Below are 17424 nucleotides of genomic sequence, written 5' to 3'. Positions count from 1 at the left end.
AAATAAAAAAAAAAAAAAAGACAGTATTAGAGAAATTAGGGTTAAATGTTAAAGAAAAAGGAGGATAACTAACTTTCAAACAAAATGCATTTCTGCATTTTTTGTTCCTTCTAAACAAGACAGCATTAGTGAGAGGAATGTAAATAAAAACAGATACAAACATATGACAACTATATCTCTAACAAGGTACAAGTAGTATTGTTAAATAGTTAACTAGCATTGCTTATAATTATGCCTCTAATTTTTCTGAATGCTGAAGAACAAATCCAATATGGGATAGGTTCTGAGTATAAGGTGAGTGAGCTACAGATAAAGGTATGGTGGGATAAGCTAATGAAATCAAAGGTGGTTAGTCCTTTGGCAAGACTGAACTGGCCAAGTTTATCCCTAGTGTAAATCCATATTGCGATTTTTTTCTGAGATGGATGATGATCCTTGTCATCTTTCCAGAAGAATGGAACTGTTCATATATAAAGGCCAGGAAAAATGTGATATATGCTAGCAAAATACTCATTACCTACAGTTAGCAATGGCAAAACTCAGAATAGCAAGTTCCCAGGAAAAGCCTATTACTACAGACAGGTTCCTCAACAAGGCTAATTGCAACTGTAAGGCTTTTTTTTTTTTTTTTTTAAAAAGGCCCAGTGCAGCAAATACTTAGGCAAGAGAGTACTTGTACTCAAATGACTGCAGTGTTTGCAGGACCAGGATCCTTCAGGCCTGATCCAAAGCCCATGAGAACCTTTCCACTCACTTCACTGGGTGCTGGTTCAGGCCCTAAAATTCCAAGGGATAATGTCTTCCTATTCATTTATAAGAAGTAACAAATCCTGGTTCTGATCCTGATTTGGGACTGTTGGTGCTACTGCAATACAAACAAAGACTTTACATATTACCTTTTCTCTTGTCTCAACAGGAAACATGTTTTTATAACTCTCATAACTTTTTATTGGAGAGTGGTAATCCAGTCTCTTTAGCGGGAGACCTTATGAATAGGTAATATTCCATTTGCAGTAATTTAGCAAGTTAGTCACCCTTTAAAACTTTTAATTACTAGACCTTATATACATATAAAATAACTTATTTGTAGCTCTCTCTTATACCCAAGGATCATTTTCCTTTCTTCACAATGAGAAGGCTTCAGATTTCATCCTTCCAACAATGTTGCTATTAATGTAATACTACATGGAACTTCCAACCAAAGAATTGCTTTTGATAGCTCTTCATTTTGTTTTGGCTTTCCAATTATCACAAACAGCAGTGCTAATTATACTTTAATAAATGAAATTACAAACCAGACAAATCCATTAATTGTATTTGCTATGCAAACAAAATTCTTAATAAATTTGGACTTTTTATTCACAAAGTTTTCTTATTGAAATGATTCCATTTATTCAGATAGATACAGCGTGGTCACATACTATGATAACAAAGCTGTCTGAATTCCTGGACAGATAGAACAGAATGTATTATAACAGCCTTGCAACACTCTTTAAAAATTTACCAGCTCAAGCACCAAATCTACTTGGCCACCTTTTACCATGATTATGATGGATGGATGGATTGATAGATAATAGTGGAATGAGGGGGAAAGGAAGATATTTCACTCACCTGTTAACATTTTCCCCCTTCCCCTAGACAAGTGGGCAAACAGAATTTTGGAAGGCTGTAATAGTTATACCATCCTATGGTAATTCAGTATTTTTATTGCAGACCCATATTTTCAGCGATTTGTTAGTGGGCCTTAAAAATAACTGGTCCTAGCTAACACTTAATATAAGGGTTCAGATTTAAGAAGTTTTTTATATTCTCATGTAATTCAGAAAAAAATACCTGCTCTTTAAAAATTTACTGTAGAGATTCGGTTTCCATTCTTCACGAGGGTATTTCAGGACAATAGGACATTCCACTTATGGAGTTAGATGACACTTTTGTTCACAGAGATCCATGGCTTACCCCTGTGCTCTTTCCAACTGGAATACTGCTACTGAAGCAATAGTAAATCCACGATACAAAGTAGAAGCATTTATTTTGCCGCCTGGGGAACTTTACTTTACTAATGGCAGAAATATTTGCCTTGCAAGAGTATACTGTAAATACTCTTGTCACTGGAAATTAAAAGATAATCCCAGTTCTCTGAAATAATCCATTTTACCCACTCAGATTCTGATACTGTTTAAATACCTCACTCCTAGAGAGTTTAGTTAAAGTAGAAGGACTCAGCCTTGCAAGATTAGATTAAATTTAATCATATACTTTAAGACGACTTTTAAAACTTTAATTCAGTTTCAACTTTTTATACATCTTTTCTGAATTTTAATCTGAGTAAAAACCTAGTAATTAGTGTGCTATTCATTGGCAGCTCAGGGCAAACAGCCACAGACTTCCTGTGAGACCTTGGCAAGAAGACAATCTTTGTGCCTCAGGTGCCCATCTGTAAAACAGGAAGAATAATCCTTCCCTTCCCCTGCCATTTATCTGTCTTGTTCATTTAGACGGCCAGCTCTTTGGGACAAGGACTGTCTCTTAGTACGTGTATGTACAGTGCCTGGCACAATGGAGCCCTGATCTTGTTTGCAGCTTTTAGGTATCAGTGTGCATGATTACACCTCTAGAAAGTCTACAGTTTTCTTTAATCAAATCCACTCACAGTACATATGAATAAATACATTTAAGGACTCTATATGTTAGCAAAATAGTTTAAATAAGTTTCATGCAGAGGGGGTTTTTTTGTGTGCGCGCGTGTGTGTGTGGGTGGGGGGAAGGAATCTTCTCTAGCTCTGTGTATTTCAGTTCCTCCCACCCCCTTCCTTCATCCTATGCTTAGGTCCTAAAATGAATAAAGTAAGTATCTTCAACTTTATTCTTGTGGAATTTCCTTTCAAATGACTCCCCTCAGATTAGACCAGTGGTTCTCAACCAGGCGTACGTACCTGTGGTAGTACACAAAGGTCTTCCGGGGGGGGGGGGGGGAGGTTACATCAACTCATCTAGATATTTGCCTAGTTTTACAACAGGCTACATAAAAAGCACTAGTAAAGTCAGTGCAAACTAAAATTTCATACTGACAATGACTTGTTTATACTGCTCCATTTACTATACACCAAAATGTACGTATAATATTTATATTCTGATTGATTTATAATTATATGGTAAAAATGAGAAAGTAAGCCATTTTTTCCAGTAATAGTGTGTAGTGACACTTTTGTATTTTTATGCCTGATTTTGTAAGCAAGTAGTTTTTAAGTGAGGTGTAACTTGGGGGTACGCAAGATAATTCAGACTCCTGAAAGGGGTACAGTAGTCTGGAAAGGTTGAGAGCCAGTGGATGAGACAAGCACATTAGGTGGATGTTTCTGATGAAATGATCAGCAAAGAAATAGTTAAATTATGTTTGAGTTACTAAATAAAGTAACACCCACCTTGCAACAGAAGATCTTGAAACACTTTACAAGCATTAATTATCTGTACAACATTGCTTTGAGCATAGTACTAAATTCATGTCAGAGGTAGGGAATATTAAGAAGAAATTAAGTGACTTGCCCAACACCATACAGCAAATAAAGGGTGAAGCTGGGAACAGAAGCCAGATTTCCTGGCTACATGTCTTGTATTCTATTCCTAAACGTTACCACGGAAGATTAAATTCTGCAGAAAATGTAGAAAATACAAAAATTCACAGGGAAATCCCTAGATCTACAGAATACACTGAAATTCCATTTGCAAAAAAAGTTTCCAGTGCCCATAGTCATAAATAAAAAAAGTAAGATCTTCTATAAGTCTCTAATTAAAAGCATAAAAATCTAAAAGTACATACAAATATGTAGCACTTATATAATGTCTTATATCTTTGAAGTGCTTTGTGCATGTACTTATTATATAAATGACACAGATATAAGACATTTACTTTCAGAAAAACCACATTCACATTAGAGCTAAACAAAATTTTCCTGAAGCCAGCCAAATTAGTACTTTGATACGGAGCACAATTAATCCTCTTTATGGCAGTTTAAACAGTACTCTCCCAGTCAGCCTTAAAATATTTATTACAAAACAGAAATACAGACAATTGTGATTGCAGTTATTAAACTTCGTAAGGAGAAAGCAGTATATGCGCATATTGTTACTGGATCAAAAACAAACATTCCTTAAATCTGAACTTATTTCTCCCCTTCTCACCCCAACATTGAAAATGGATGATGAAATGGACGATCCATGTCTAGCTTGTTGTAACAAAAGGGTGAAATCAAAGTAAATTAGTCTTTTTTCATAGAAGATATAAACAAGGCTGGTACAACTAGCACCTCAAGGTACTACATATATTTAAAAGAAACTTTTCATATTTAACCTTAACACTATTTGCTATGCAGTAAGTAAAATTACACTTACCTCAGCATTATAGAACTTTGTTTTCACATCTAGTGGTTTGAGAACCTGATTGAAAAAAGAATACAGATTAAAGAGGGCTCTCTCAGATTTCTCTGCCATTATTAAAAAAAGATAGTGATTTAAACTGTTATTTCTTAGGTTTTTAAATATTGAGATATCTACTCAAATCATAAAAATGTTTTTCTTTCTGATCTAGCAGGAAAACAACATATGTTAATGTAATGCATAAGAGCTAGCTCCTAGGATTCTTCCAGTTAAGAGATGCAGCACTACTCTTGTGCACAATCGCTTCTTAGCTACATACTTCACTGCTTTGCTAAATGCATGAATAATTTGACAAGATGTTGGAAAATGCTTTCATATAAGAAAAAGTCCTCTTACACTGGGAGAAAAATCTAGTTTACGCAGTTGATCAGTCTCTTTAAAACAATGATACATTCTTCTCCCCTATTCAAAAAATGTTTTTTTTTGTTTTGAAGAAACAAAAATGTAAGATAGATTTGCATCAAATTTCCCCCAGAGTTTTACAGCAAATGCAGCTTGCCTAGGAACTTAAATACTAAGTACAAACAAAGCAATGAAATATCAGCTGTATGCGATTAACTAATCAAACAATTTCTGGCTCAGCCTTCTAATTTAAAAAACAACTGTTACATCTGCAGTGAAGACTATTAGAAACAAGCTAACGAGCATTTTAACCACATAAGATGAGCCATTATATACACAATCAGAAGACACACTCCTCAATAAAGAAAGATACAAATTACTAGTGCCAAAACCCACAAATGTTATGTAAATTTCATATCAAACCATACACAGTTTGCTTGTGAAGTTATATTTCATCCTAGTTCACATCAGTTGATGAATTCAAGCACAGAATTTATATCTGCTCTCCAATTGAGGCCAAAGAGAGCAAGAAAAAGATTTACTTCTTTTAAGCAGAGTTTTGAGAATTTTGTATTACATAAAATTATTAAAAAAAAAAAAAAACAACTTTCAATTGATATAGTTGTAAAATTTTGTGATATTATAAAATCAGCTAGAAATCCCAGAATTTATTCAGAAAATGGTCACAATCTAATTCTTTGTCAACACCATTATGTATAAGCTGCTTTGAAATTATTCTTGTTTTTAAAGATTTCACCCAATTAACCCAGGGCTATCATCTTTCTCAGTACCCATAAATCTTAAACTATGTGGGTTGCTTGCAAGTTTCTCTACATAATATCTTACTATTAGATCATTTATATCACATTTTTTATTGTTTGCATGTGTTCAGATACTATCTCCCTGAATTCCCTTATAATTCTCTCCACATACTGTTGCTTATAAGGACTCCGTATTACATAAATATATTTTCTACCATTAGTGCCATGTTTACACAAGAAAACCTAGAGCCAACCCAGCTCAAATTCTTTATAGCAGAGTTATAAAACATAAAAGTATCACGTCTGAAATTCCCAGGTATCTTGTAGGCATAGCCAATTAGTTAAGAAAAAAAAAGAAAAAAAAAAAAAAACAGATACCAACATAGCTCACAGATTATACCCATATATTTATGCCCATTAAAATATCCTAGGATCATGTCAGGGCATTCCAATACGTATTAAAAATGTCACATATTACACTTTGATTATTAAGCTATTTTTACACAGTAAAGTCAACATGCTACCTTCTGTTTTAAAGTGCTCTTCGATAGCTCATGCTTTGGATACTGAGAAATGTGCGTGTTTCTTGAGCCTTATATACACTGTTGGAACACAGATACAAACCTTTAACTATAGAACTATCACTGCTTCTCACAATATGTCCTGGGAGCAATTAATTCCTCAAATTATTCCACATGTTCCTAATGAAGCCCTGAAGACGCCCGTCAACAGCAGAAGTTAGGTGAAGTTGGTGTTTCTGCAACATTACAAGTTTCTACCATCTTTTCATGATCATAAAATAGTCTCTCTATATATCCTGTGTCTCCCTATATATCCTACAAGGCCTGAGGAGCATATTTAAATTCCAAGCTGGATGTTCATTTTGATGGGTATATCATATGTAAAGCAAATAGTGTGTGGCTTTTTAATGTTTGTGTTTTTGATATTTATATTTTTAATTGAGGTATGTGATCTCTGATTGCTGTGTATAAAATAGCTGTGATTATTAAAACTTAAGAATGTATTTTAATCATCAATAGATTTGTAACAGTTGTGTGTATTTAAATGAGGAAAAACTAAGACAGCAACTAATTACATACAGCTGATGTGTCACTACCTTGTTTGCAGATCCCCCTCTCTTTGCTGTAAAATGTGTTTTCTTTTATGCAAATGTTGGCAATTTCCCCTTTCTCCCCCATCTAAAAATCCCAAAATATAGGACAATAGAGGAATGTTTTATTATTTACAGTAGCTGACTACCTATGTGCATTTTCTTTTTCTTCTACCCTGGATGGCTAGTTTTGGTGTCAAGACCTCTTCCTATTCTACTTTATTTAACAATCAATCGACACCTCTCAAAGTTTTTCTGATCAAATTTTACTTACCTTAAAAATACTGTAACTATCAACAGAACCAGAAAATCAAAGACAGAAAAGACCTATGAGGTAATTACTACATTTCCAGAAACTAGTCAGTTTTATTTCTTTCAATATATTCACCAGTCCTATTTTAAATGACTGAGGTGAATGAGCTCACACCAGTTTCTTCAGACTTCACCTCTACCTAGATATAACGCGACCCGATACAACACACATTCGGATATAACGCGGCAAAGCAGTGCTCCGGGGGGGCAGGGCTGGGCACTCCGGTGGATCAAAGCAAGTTCAATATAATGCAGTTTCACCTATAATGCGGTAAGATTTTTTGGCTCCCAAGGACTTCTAAATTTTGTAACTTCTTTCTGGTGGTCTAATACCAAGAGTCCTTCATTTTCCATGTAACTAACTAACAAACAAACGTGACTGAATACACACACAATAAAAACAGCACCTCCCCCTGCAAAAAAACCCCCACAACACACCAATGTATTCCAATGCTCCCTCTCTTTGTTGCAATTAACAGACAGACATTCATAATTTGGGTTGGGGTTCGAAATGTGGTTGTTTTCAACCTATCATGGTAACAACAGGTCCATGAAAAACAAACAAACAAAAATAAGGGAAAGAGTTAACTATTTGTCAATGGAAAGAGTATACATTTAATATATTATAGGCTGGGCAGCCTATTATTAAAGTTGCCCGATATTTCCCATTTTAACACGTTCTTTTCAGTTAGTTATAACTTTTACAAACTTTAACCATTCAAGGTGAAATATTAGATGGTGGTTTTCTTCTTCAGGCAGAATTTTTTTCTGGAAAATTTTACCAAAAATGTTTCAGCCATTTCCAAGACCAAGTTAGAGAAAAATACGTTATTTTTCCCATGTTCAAAAATATCAACAACGTTTGGAGCAGGGGACTTGAAATCCAAATTTAGTCAAGTTATCTTTGGAAAAAGAATTGCAGTTTGCACATGATCAATGGAGACTTAGTAGCTAAGATCTCAGAAGATTCTGTCCACAGTGGACATGTTCCTGCCTGGGGTGGAGTAGGATGTTCCCTGCAATTGCAGCTCTGGGCTGTTCAAGGCCATGCCATGCCGTGCTGTACCAGGCCCAGGCCCAGGCCCCTATGCTAAATGCAGGCAGCCTCTCACTCCTGTGCTCTCAACGACACCCCTGTTGGCACTCAGGCAATGACGAAGAGAAAGCTGCCCAATTTGAATCCAAAAGGGTCCAGAGCCTTCTGGGAGGTGAGCCGGAGTAAACTTAGACAAGGAGCTGGAGAGACTGGGCCTGGAGGAAGGCAAGGGAAGGGAGCACTGAGATTGGGAATTGGGACTGGGGGAAGACAGGGACTGGCTGGGCAAGGAGATTAGGAATGGGAGCCAGGGAGGGAAACAGTGGGGGATTGAGATCGGACAAAGAACCAGAGAGAGACTGGGACTAGTAATCAGTGGGGTAAGTGGGGAGGGAGGGAGAGAGATCTAATGAGGAACCAGCATTGAGGGCGAGGAGGAATGGGACTGGTTGGACAAGGAGACAGACAAAGCTGGGATGGCGGGAATTGCTGAAGTTGAATTAAGAATAGAGAAATGAAGCCAGGAGAGATAGAGAACATGGGTGTGGGTTAGAGAAGAGAGACTTGACAAGGGCTGGGAGGAGGGGAGACTGGCTGGGCAAGGAGTCTCAGGACAAGTGGGGTGGACGTAGGGGTGGGACTGGGAATGGTTGGGCAAAGAGACCAGGACTGGAATGAGAAGCCAAAGGATTGGAAACTGGGCTGGGCAGACAAGGAAAATGGGACTGGGGAAGAGAGGACTGGGACATGTTGGAAGGGATGCGATAGAAGGGGTCAAAACTTAGGGGAAATAGGCAGAAGAGTCTGTGCTCACTACAGTCCTCCAGAGCGTGTAATGGAACCCAAGATTCCTAAATCTTACCATTCCTCTCCTCTCAACAAACATCTGTGAAACACACTGGCAAAGTGTCTCATCTTCCTCCAGTGCTAGCCCACATGGAGGATGACAATTTACTGCTATCCGTTACTCCATTAGCTCAAGTGGCACAGGTCTGTGTGGTGGAATGACCCATTTGTTTTTTGCCAGTTTTCTTTTTTAAAACCCCAAGAACATTATTCAGGTTGTAAAGTTAAGCACTCAAGAGTTAGGAAATGCCAGAATTAAGTTTGCCAGTGCAACCTTAATTTGGCATTTCTTAACTACTGAGTGCTTGACTTTGCAACCTTAACAATGTTCTTTTGACATTCTTTTTTTTTAAAACATAGAATCATAGGACTGGACCTTGAGAGGTCATCTAGTCCAGTCCCCTGCACTTATGGCAGGACTAAGTATTATCTAGACCGGGGTGGGCAAACTAGTGTCCGCAGGCCACACCCAGCCCTCCAGCCAGTTTAATCTGGCCCTTGAGCTCCTGCTGGGGAGCAGGGTCTGGGGCTTGCCCTGCTCCTGCGCTCCAGCCACGCCTGTGCCGAGGCTCCCGGAAGCAGCAGCAGCATGTCCCCTCTCCAGCTCCTACATTTAGGGGCAGCCAGGGGGCTACGCGCGCTGTCTCTGCCCCAAGCGCCACCCCCACTGGCTGGGAACTGCGGCTAATGGGAGCTGCAGGGGCAGTGCCTGAGTATGGGGCAGCGCGCAGAGCCGCCTGGCTGCACATCCACATAGAAGCTGGAGGGAGGACATGCCACTGCTTCCAGGAGCTGCTTGAGGTAAGCGCTGCCCGGAGCCTGCACCTCTGACCCCCCTCCTGCACTCCAACCCCCTGCCCCAGCCCAGAGGGCCCTGCCCCCTGAACTCCTTATTTCTGGCCCCACCCCAGAGCCCGCACCCCCAGCCAGAGCCCTCACCCCCTCCTGCACCCCAGCCCCAATTTCATGAGCATTCATGGCCCACCATACAATTTCCATACCCAGATGTGGACCTCAGGCCAAAAAGTTTGCCTACCCCGATCTAGACCAATCCTGACAGGTGTTTGTCTAACCTGCTCTTAAAAATCTCCAATGATGGAGATTCCACAACCTCCCTAGGCAATTTATTTCAGTGCTTAACCACCCTGACAGTTAGGAAGTTTTTCCTGATGTCCAACCTAAACCTCCCTTGCTGCAATTTAAGCCCATTACTTCTTGTCCTATCCTCAGAGGTTAAGAAGAACAATATTTCTCCCTCCTTCTTGTAACAACCTTTTACATACTTGAAAACATAGGAAATTACATTGTAAAAAAACCAACACTGAAAAAATTCTAAAAGGTGGGACAATACTGAACTCCATCACCCATAAAAAAAGCCTGTATCTCATAGCACTGAATATTTTTCTGCATTTGTTAAATGTCCTATAAAAGCAAGTTCTACAACACTATATACCAGCCCTAAAGACATATTATGTTAAACAGACTATTCTATATGTCTATTTTCAATAAAAAAGTGAATACATTTTTTAGATTTCAAGTCCTGAAAGTAAACAAACAGTACCTGTTAGCTACAGACACTGCATATTCTTATGCACAGTACCTGGAATTTGAAGAACTTTCTGAAGTACATCTTCTCTCCTGTCTGTGTAGTATAACTTACTGCACATACTAAGCTGAAAGAGACAGGCATTTTAATAGTTTTGAACAAATTTCAATCTTTTGTTTGTACTTAAGAAGAACCAGAACAATGCATGTGTGCAATGCTTCCATGTAAGCTTTATCATACTTGCTATGGTTAAAAATAAAGGCAATTTAGATTTCAGTCAGTGTCATGCTAGTCTTTTGCTATGTAAATAATTTCAGGGATATGTGTAAGAAAATGCCTAAGTCAGGAGGAGATATAAAACCTTACATGTGTGTTCCTATTTCCTTTACTTCATGGTGAATAACATCATCAATGCAACAGTCAGATTTAAGTTCTGCCACTGCAGCACTGGAAGCTGAAAGATTTAATCGCTGAGAACTTGTCTGAAGATCAGCCTTGGAATTGAAAAACAACACAGGTTACAATGCTGTCAAGTCATCAGTGTGTCTAAAGAGCAAAGCATTACAAAAACAACCAAAACATATCTTGTGAGGCACTACATTTAATTCAAATAATCTACAGGATACTATGAAAGCCAGATGGCCAGAAATGAATCTACTTTTTAAAGTCTTTTTAAAAAAAATCTGTCTTCAGACACAGGCACGTACATTACATGTTATTTTAATTAATTGGAATGTAAAAGACAACTCATGCAATATTTACAGCAACATTAATGCATGAGAATGACCTGTGGAGCCTGCAAGCAATGACAATTTTGCCTGAATTAGGACAGCAAGCCCATATTGTTTTAAGAGTGACTGTGTTCTATTGTTGTCTAATAAGTGCAGTATTGAAAAGGGACCCAAAAAAAAGGGTGGGGAGGGGAGAAGAGAAGCACTACGTACTAGATCTTAGTTACCATTTCTATTTATGGCCCAACAGTTTTTCTTCTGCAGCATAATTAGATCCATGGCATGAGTAGTGTTATAGTACAGAAGTTTTTTCCCCCTTAAATGCTGATAAATGAAAAGGTTGGGAATGTGTGAATACCAGAAAATATATTTTATTTGGTTATAGATTGACTAAATGCATTTATACCTGCAATAGAACTAATATATATAATATATAGCTTTTCAAAGCCAAGGATAATATTCAGTACACATACAGAAGGTCTGCTTCTGTATGGCCTTGCCTCACAGCACTGCCACTGGCTTCAAAAATAATTCCAAATGTAGAGGGCTTCCATGATTCAGATTTTAGCCCATGTTTGTTCAATATGAGAGCAGTTATTACTTGCTGAGGTTATACTCATTTGAAGTGGACTTTCCATTTGATATATATATTCATAGATCTTTCAAGGCCAGAAGGGTCCACTGTGATCATGTAGTCTAGTCTGACCTCCTGTATAGCACAGGCCACAGAACTTCCCCAAAATAATTCCCAGAGCATGTCTTTTAGAGAAACATCCAATTTTGATTTAAAAATTGCTAGTAATGGAGAATCACCACTAACCTTGCTAAGTGTGTTAAGTATATATTGTTGCCCCTTTTGACCAGAGAAGCTGGCCAAATATTTAGGGCAGGAGTGGGCAAACTTTTTGGCCCGAGGGCCACATCGGGGTTGCGCAACTGTATGGAGGGCTGGGTAGAGAAAGCCGTGCCTCCCCAAACAGCCTGGCCCCCCCCCCCCCCCCCCCCCCCCCCCCCCCCCCCCCCCCCCCCCCCCACCCCCCCCCCCCCCCCCCCCCCCCCCCCCCCCCCCCCCCCCCCCCCCCGGGACTCCCACTCCCTATCCAACCGCCCTCTGCTCCTCATCCCCTGCCCACCCCTTCCTGGGACCCCCCACCCCAACTGCCCCCGGGATCCCACCCCCTTATCCAACCCCCCCTCCTCCCTGTCCCCTGACTGCCCTCCCGACCCCTATCCACATCCCCGCCTCCTGACAGGCCCCCTGGGACTCCGACTCCCAACCCTCCCTGTTCCCCATCCCCTGATCGCCCCCCCAGAACCTCCACCCCATCCAACCGCCCCCTCCTCCCTGACTGCCCCCAGGACTCCAGCTCCCTTACCCAACCCCCCCGCTCCCCGCCCCCTTACCAGCAGCAGGAGTTCGCAGCCGCAACACCCGGCCAGAGCCAGCTGCGCTGCCCAGCAGGAGCGGCGGGCCAGAGTGCGGCCTACGCGGCGGTGTGGCTGCAGGGGAGGGGTCGGCCGGGAGCTCAGGGGCTGGACAGGACAGTCCAGCGGGCCAAATGTGGCCCGCGGACCGTAGTTTGCCTATGTCTGATTTAGGGTCTAGTACAACGCTTCAGTTAGGAAGAGAAATTGGTGACAGTCAGATATTTCTTTGATGCAGTTTTGTTTATTAACAAAGAACGTACATGTCTCTGAATGCAGAAGCAATCAAATAGAAGGAAACAGCTTCTTTTGCTCACATCACCAAGAACACTCTTTTCAGCCTACCCCCCTGACCCAAAAACCTCTCCCCAGGTTTCTCCCAGGGTCTGCCCTTGTGCTTTCAATTGCGCCTTCCAGCTGTCTCCCTCTCTGTCTTTTGTCTGTTCTGCCTACTCCCCCACTCCTGAAAACAATACTCAGCAAAAGCTCCTTGGTGGAAACACATACTCCTCTTGTCTTTGGTGGGGGCTTATGTTTACAGATATGTTAAATGAAGGGTGAGTTCACATCTATCAATCTCAATGGAGGTTTTAACTCAACCCACAACAAGATTTCATCCAGCTAATTATTGCACACACTAAGATGAAAGAGACAGGCATTTTAATAATTTTGAACCATTTTCAATCTTTCATCTGTACTTAAGAAACAGAATACTGCATGGTTTGCAATGCTTCTATGTAAGCTTTTCCATACTTGCTATGGTTAAAAATAAAGACAATTTAGATTTCAGTGAGTGGCATACTAGTCTTTGGCTATGTAAATAATTTCAGAGATATGTATGCTTTAATTGGGACAGTCTTTGAGGACCATTCGGGAAGCTAGAGCTAGTGCAGAATACAGTTCCTGCTGGTCTTAGCTGTGAAAATCATGCCACACTAATACTACAAAGACTTTCTTCCCATTTGCTTCTGGATGCAATCCTAACTTTAATTTTGTCCTCTAAAGCTCTTTATGATTTATAGATTCATAGATTCTAGGACTGGAAGGGACCTCGAGAGGTCATCGAGTCCAGTCCCCTGCCCGCATGGCAGGACCAAATACTGTCTAGACCATCCCTGATAGACATTTATCTAACCTACTCTTAAATATCTCCAGAGATGGAGATTCCACAACCTCCCTAGGCAATTTATTCCAGTGTTTAACCACCCTGACAGTTAGGAACTTTTTCCATTCCAGACTACCTGAGTTTTTTTCCCCCCTGTGCTGGGAAACCTTTTAATGGTTATTTCTTAATACATGCTGTGTATTATGTTAAAAATGCACCAGATAATATGGATTTGACACATTTTATAAATCCAAAAAATAGATATATCTTTTCACATACCTTTACCAATATATCCTTGACAACTTGGTTACTGTCATTATGTACGCTAATGTAACTGGAAAAGGTCTCTCCCAGAAATATATTTCTGTTCAAAGAAAATAGTACTTTTTAACAATGTGATTCTCAACAAGTCAAATCCATTAGAGTCCATCTTTAATTATTGTAAATGTTTTATTTTAAAATTCTATAATGATCTTGTCTATGCTATGACCAGTTCAGTTCCATCAGTGCTAGCAATATCAAGAATCTGATCACAGATGGGCCACTGGCATTTTAAAAACTGTCTCATCTAACCCTGCTCAGAACATGTCTAATTGACACTGTGCTCTAATTCCTTGCAGCAACCTCTCTCTACTCTAGGAATCCCAACGTTGTTACCACTAGCGGAGCTGAACCAGACGTAGTAATAGTGGGAAATTTTGCAGTGCCTGTTGTAATCAAGGCCAATGGAACTGCATGTATGAATAAAGTTACTCACATACGTAAATGTCTGGAAAATCTGGCCCTAAAAATACCCTAGCAATTTCCTATTATACACAATTTTTTTAATTTTAACTATCCAAAATAAATAAGTAAATAAATAAATAAACAAACAAACAAACGATCACGTCAGATTTCTACTTGAAAATGACAATCTCAGTGATAGCTGTTAAACTAAAGTTCCAGTCCTGCAATGAGATATACAGAGGTGGTCCCTTAAAACCTTAAATGTATGTGCACTGCACCAGTTTAAAGTGAGGCTTACACCTGTGCAACTTAATAAAGTAAATCACTGGAGTAAACTGTGTTGGTATAAATCCTGCTTTTCGTTGGTGCAGCATATCTTAGGGGTGTGTACATGAATGTAAATTTCTCTAATGCAGGCACATTACTAAGGGACTGTCTGCTATAAAGGGTTATATTTCACCTGGAAGTTAAAAATTGCTGCACATACTGCAGGGCACTACACAGTGCCATGCTGTCTACTGTCTCCCCTAGACCCTATTACACAGAGAGGCAGGTACGTATGGCAGAATACATTCAGGCTATATTACACCAGTACTGTGTGTTTATACTTCATAAATAATTTCCTGTTATTAATGAAACAAACAAGTTATCCTCAGTCATCACCGAAATGCTGCAATGTATATTTGTAAAAAAAGGAAAGGGAGCTAATAAGCACAAATAATCCAAGTTCCAGGATTCGTGTAGCAATAATCTTCATACCTTACAGTTGCTTATTTGATTCTTACCCAAAGTTCTGAGGCAAAGTCAACATTTCTCCTAGCATTAAAGTTTCTGCTCCTTTTACAGTGGAAGGGTCATCTTTCATGAGTTGATTCAACAGATCTCCTGTAATAATATATAATGGCATAGGTCAAAAATATTTGCATAAACTAGATCCTTGCCTACATATAAATGACATGTTTACTTCCTATGTATTTGGAAATTGATAAGACAGTGCTGCTTTTGAATGTTATTGATATTCTGACTGCTTAATTTAAATTATTTTCCTTTAGTGACCCCAGAATAAAGGACAGATTGAATAGTTTCATGTTAAACTCTTTATTGCTTCTTGAATTACACTCATGCTAAATTCTAAGCATTAGTAGAGTTTTGTTTGTTAGTTCTTGAACAGGGTGTGCAGATTAGGAACTTTGTGATTTTGTAAAATTAAGTTATAAATAAAAAGGCACCTGCAGCAGCAAAAGCTATCATAATCATTATACACTGATCTTAATACTGCTCAGTCTTTCATATTAGATGTAGCACCAGTTTCATCTCGTATATTAATTCAGCAAAAATATAATCTTTCAATCTTACATAAAATATCATGCTTCCTTAGAGAATGAAAAGCAAGCAAAACTGGATTTTGCCTGAATAGCTATAGATACATTAAAAAAAAATTCTGAGTGACCAAGGCTTTGAGAACTGACTTGTCTGTGTTATATTTTCCTCACTGAGGTAATACAAGTTAGCTGGAATTTTCAAAAGCATTCAGTGTTGGTCTAACTCTACTCCCCTTAACACAGTGAGAATTTCTGAAAATTCCACCTGTTGTGTTTAATAATTCAGTCAACAGATACACAGAAGGGCTCAATCCCAAAAACATATCTCAGGATAAACATTAATCTCAATCGGAATTCTGCCTGCATGAGACCTACTGCACAGCATATCAGAAATAGCTGACCCATTTATCCTTCTTTACTTTACTCTATTTACATTCCTATACAACTTTCTTTATTTTGTCTTTTTATCCTGATATGTGTTTTTGAAGGTACATTGCCATTGCACTGGAAGGAGATGCGGGAAGGAGAATGACAGTTGCTGGGATGGGGAGGGGGAAAAAAAATCTTTAGGCTGCATGGCACCTCTCTCTCCACCTTGGCTGGCCTCTAGAATATAGTCAATAACTGGGGAGAACCCAGCAATTTCAAGGGGAGAACTTTGAAGGCTGTGCTAACACCAAAAGACAAGGGAATTCATCAAGGCAACAAGTCCTGAAAAATCATTCTCAACTGCCCATTGAAATAGAGTGCTGGGTAAACTAATGGCTGTAATGAGGGAGTAATACAGAATGCCTGGTCTCCAGATATGGACGGTAATTCCATGCTTCTATTTTCTCCCCAGTGTGCATTTGGTTCTCTGAAACCTTCCCTCCATATACAATCATCTCAAAACACAACACCCAGTGGAAACTGTTTTTGATGATTTTCCTAATTCCTCAGATTTTTAGGGCACATGTTTATAGGTTGTCCACCAAGCTTCCAAAGCCTTGGAGTGAGAACTGTGGTGGTGAACTTTGCTAATTTTTTATGGCCATTACAAGGGGAATGTTTACTTCATATAATACATTGTAACCTCTCTGACTGCAGAGGTGTGGTGTAGAAGTCTCAGATGCGCATTCTGGGCGGCTTTAATCCTTTTTGCTTTTGTGTGTCAGGATGAAACTCCAATTTATGTTGCTTACTAAATTAGTCTAAACGTTCTCAGATGTCTTTGCCTTTCTAGTACCATCCACCCTTTTCATCCTTTTTTGTGTTCTGTATTCATTAGATTGTAACTCCTCAGGGGATGAAACTGCTTTTCTTTTAAAAAATGTGTTAAGTAGAGCAACTGAACACCTCTGATGATATATAAACAATAATTAATTAATTATCAGGAGATCATCATATACCTGGCAAGTCTCTCTCTTCACAAGTCACTGGAATATTGGTGAATAACGTAGGTTTGGTTAACCTCATCACTGTGAATTCAGAAAGGAAAGGAAAAGTTAATGCAAACATAGTATTTAAAAGATCCAAAAATATTTAGTAGTTTTAGTAAAAAACAAAAACAAACCACCACATTTTTCATTTTCTTGTTTTGAAGTCTGATTGTATCACCCTCTTTCAAACTATCACATTACCAGCACTTCCTGGTGAATATTCTTGGTCAGTATGGAGTTAAAGTTTAATAGGGATCTAGGTCATTGCATACAATTGATTTCTTGTACACCTCTACCCCGATATAACGC

General features: G+C 39.1%; 1 protein-coding gene and 1 long non-coding RNA gene across 3 annotated transcripts in view; one reads left to right on the top strand and one right to left on the bottom strand.

Moving 5' to 3' along the window:
• The window catches only part of TRAPPC13 (trafficking protein particle complex 13), a 45753-nt gene that overhangs the window by 19472 nt on the left and 8857 nt on the right, over nt 1–17424 (bottom strand). For both annotated transcript variants that reach the window (XM_024209382.3, XM_024209383.3), the window contains exons 2-7: nt 17086–17154; nt 15161–15260; nt 13929–14013; nt 10755–10882; nt 10443–10515; nt 4390–4434 (exon numbers count right to left, since the gene is read on the bottom strand). In XM_024209382.3, coding sequence (XP_024065150.1) covers nt 4390–4434; nt 10443–10515; nt 10755–10882; nt 13929–14013; nt 15161–15260; nt 17086–17154 — 500 coding nt within the window. The remainder of the gene's footprint in view (nt 1–4389; nt 4435–10442; nt 10516–10754; nt 10883–13928; nt 14014–15160; nt 15261–17085; nt 17155–17424) is intronic.
• Nucleotides 17087–17424, top strand: part of LOC115271178 — a 9301-nt gene continuing 8963 nt past the window's right edge. The window contains exon 1 of the long non-coding RNA XR_003899780.1: nt 17087–17156. This is a non-coding gene — a long non-coding RNA (uncharacterized LOC115271178). The remainder of the gene's footprint in view (nt 17157–17424) is intronic.

Source organism: Terrapene carolina, unplaced genomic scaffold (genome assembly GCF_002925995.2).
Source record: "Terrapene carolina triunguis isolate 2854851 unplaced genomic scaffold, T_m_triunguis-2.0 Scaffold69, whole genome shotgun sequence".
NCBI classification, from domain to species: Eukaryota; Metazoa; Chordata; order Testudines; family Emydidae; genus Terrapene; species Terrapene triunguis.
This window is presented reverse-complemented; position numbering and strand designations above follow the sequence as displayed.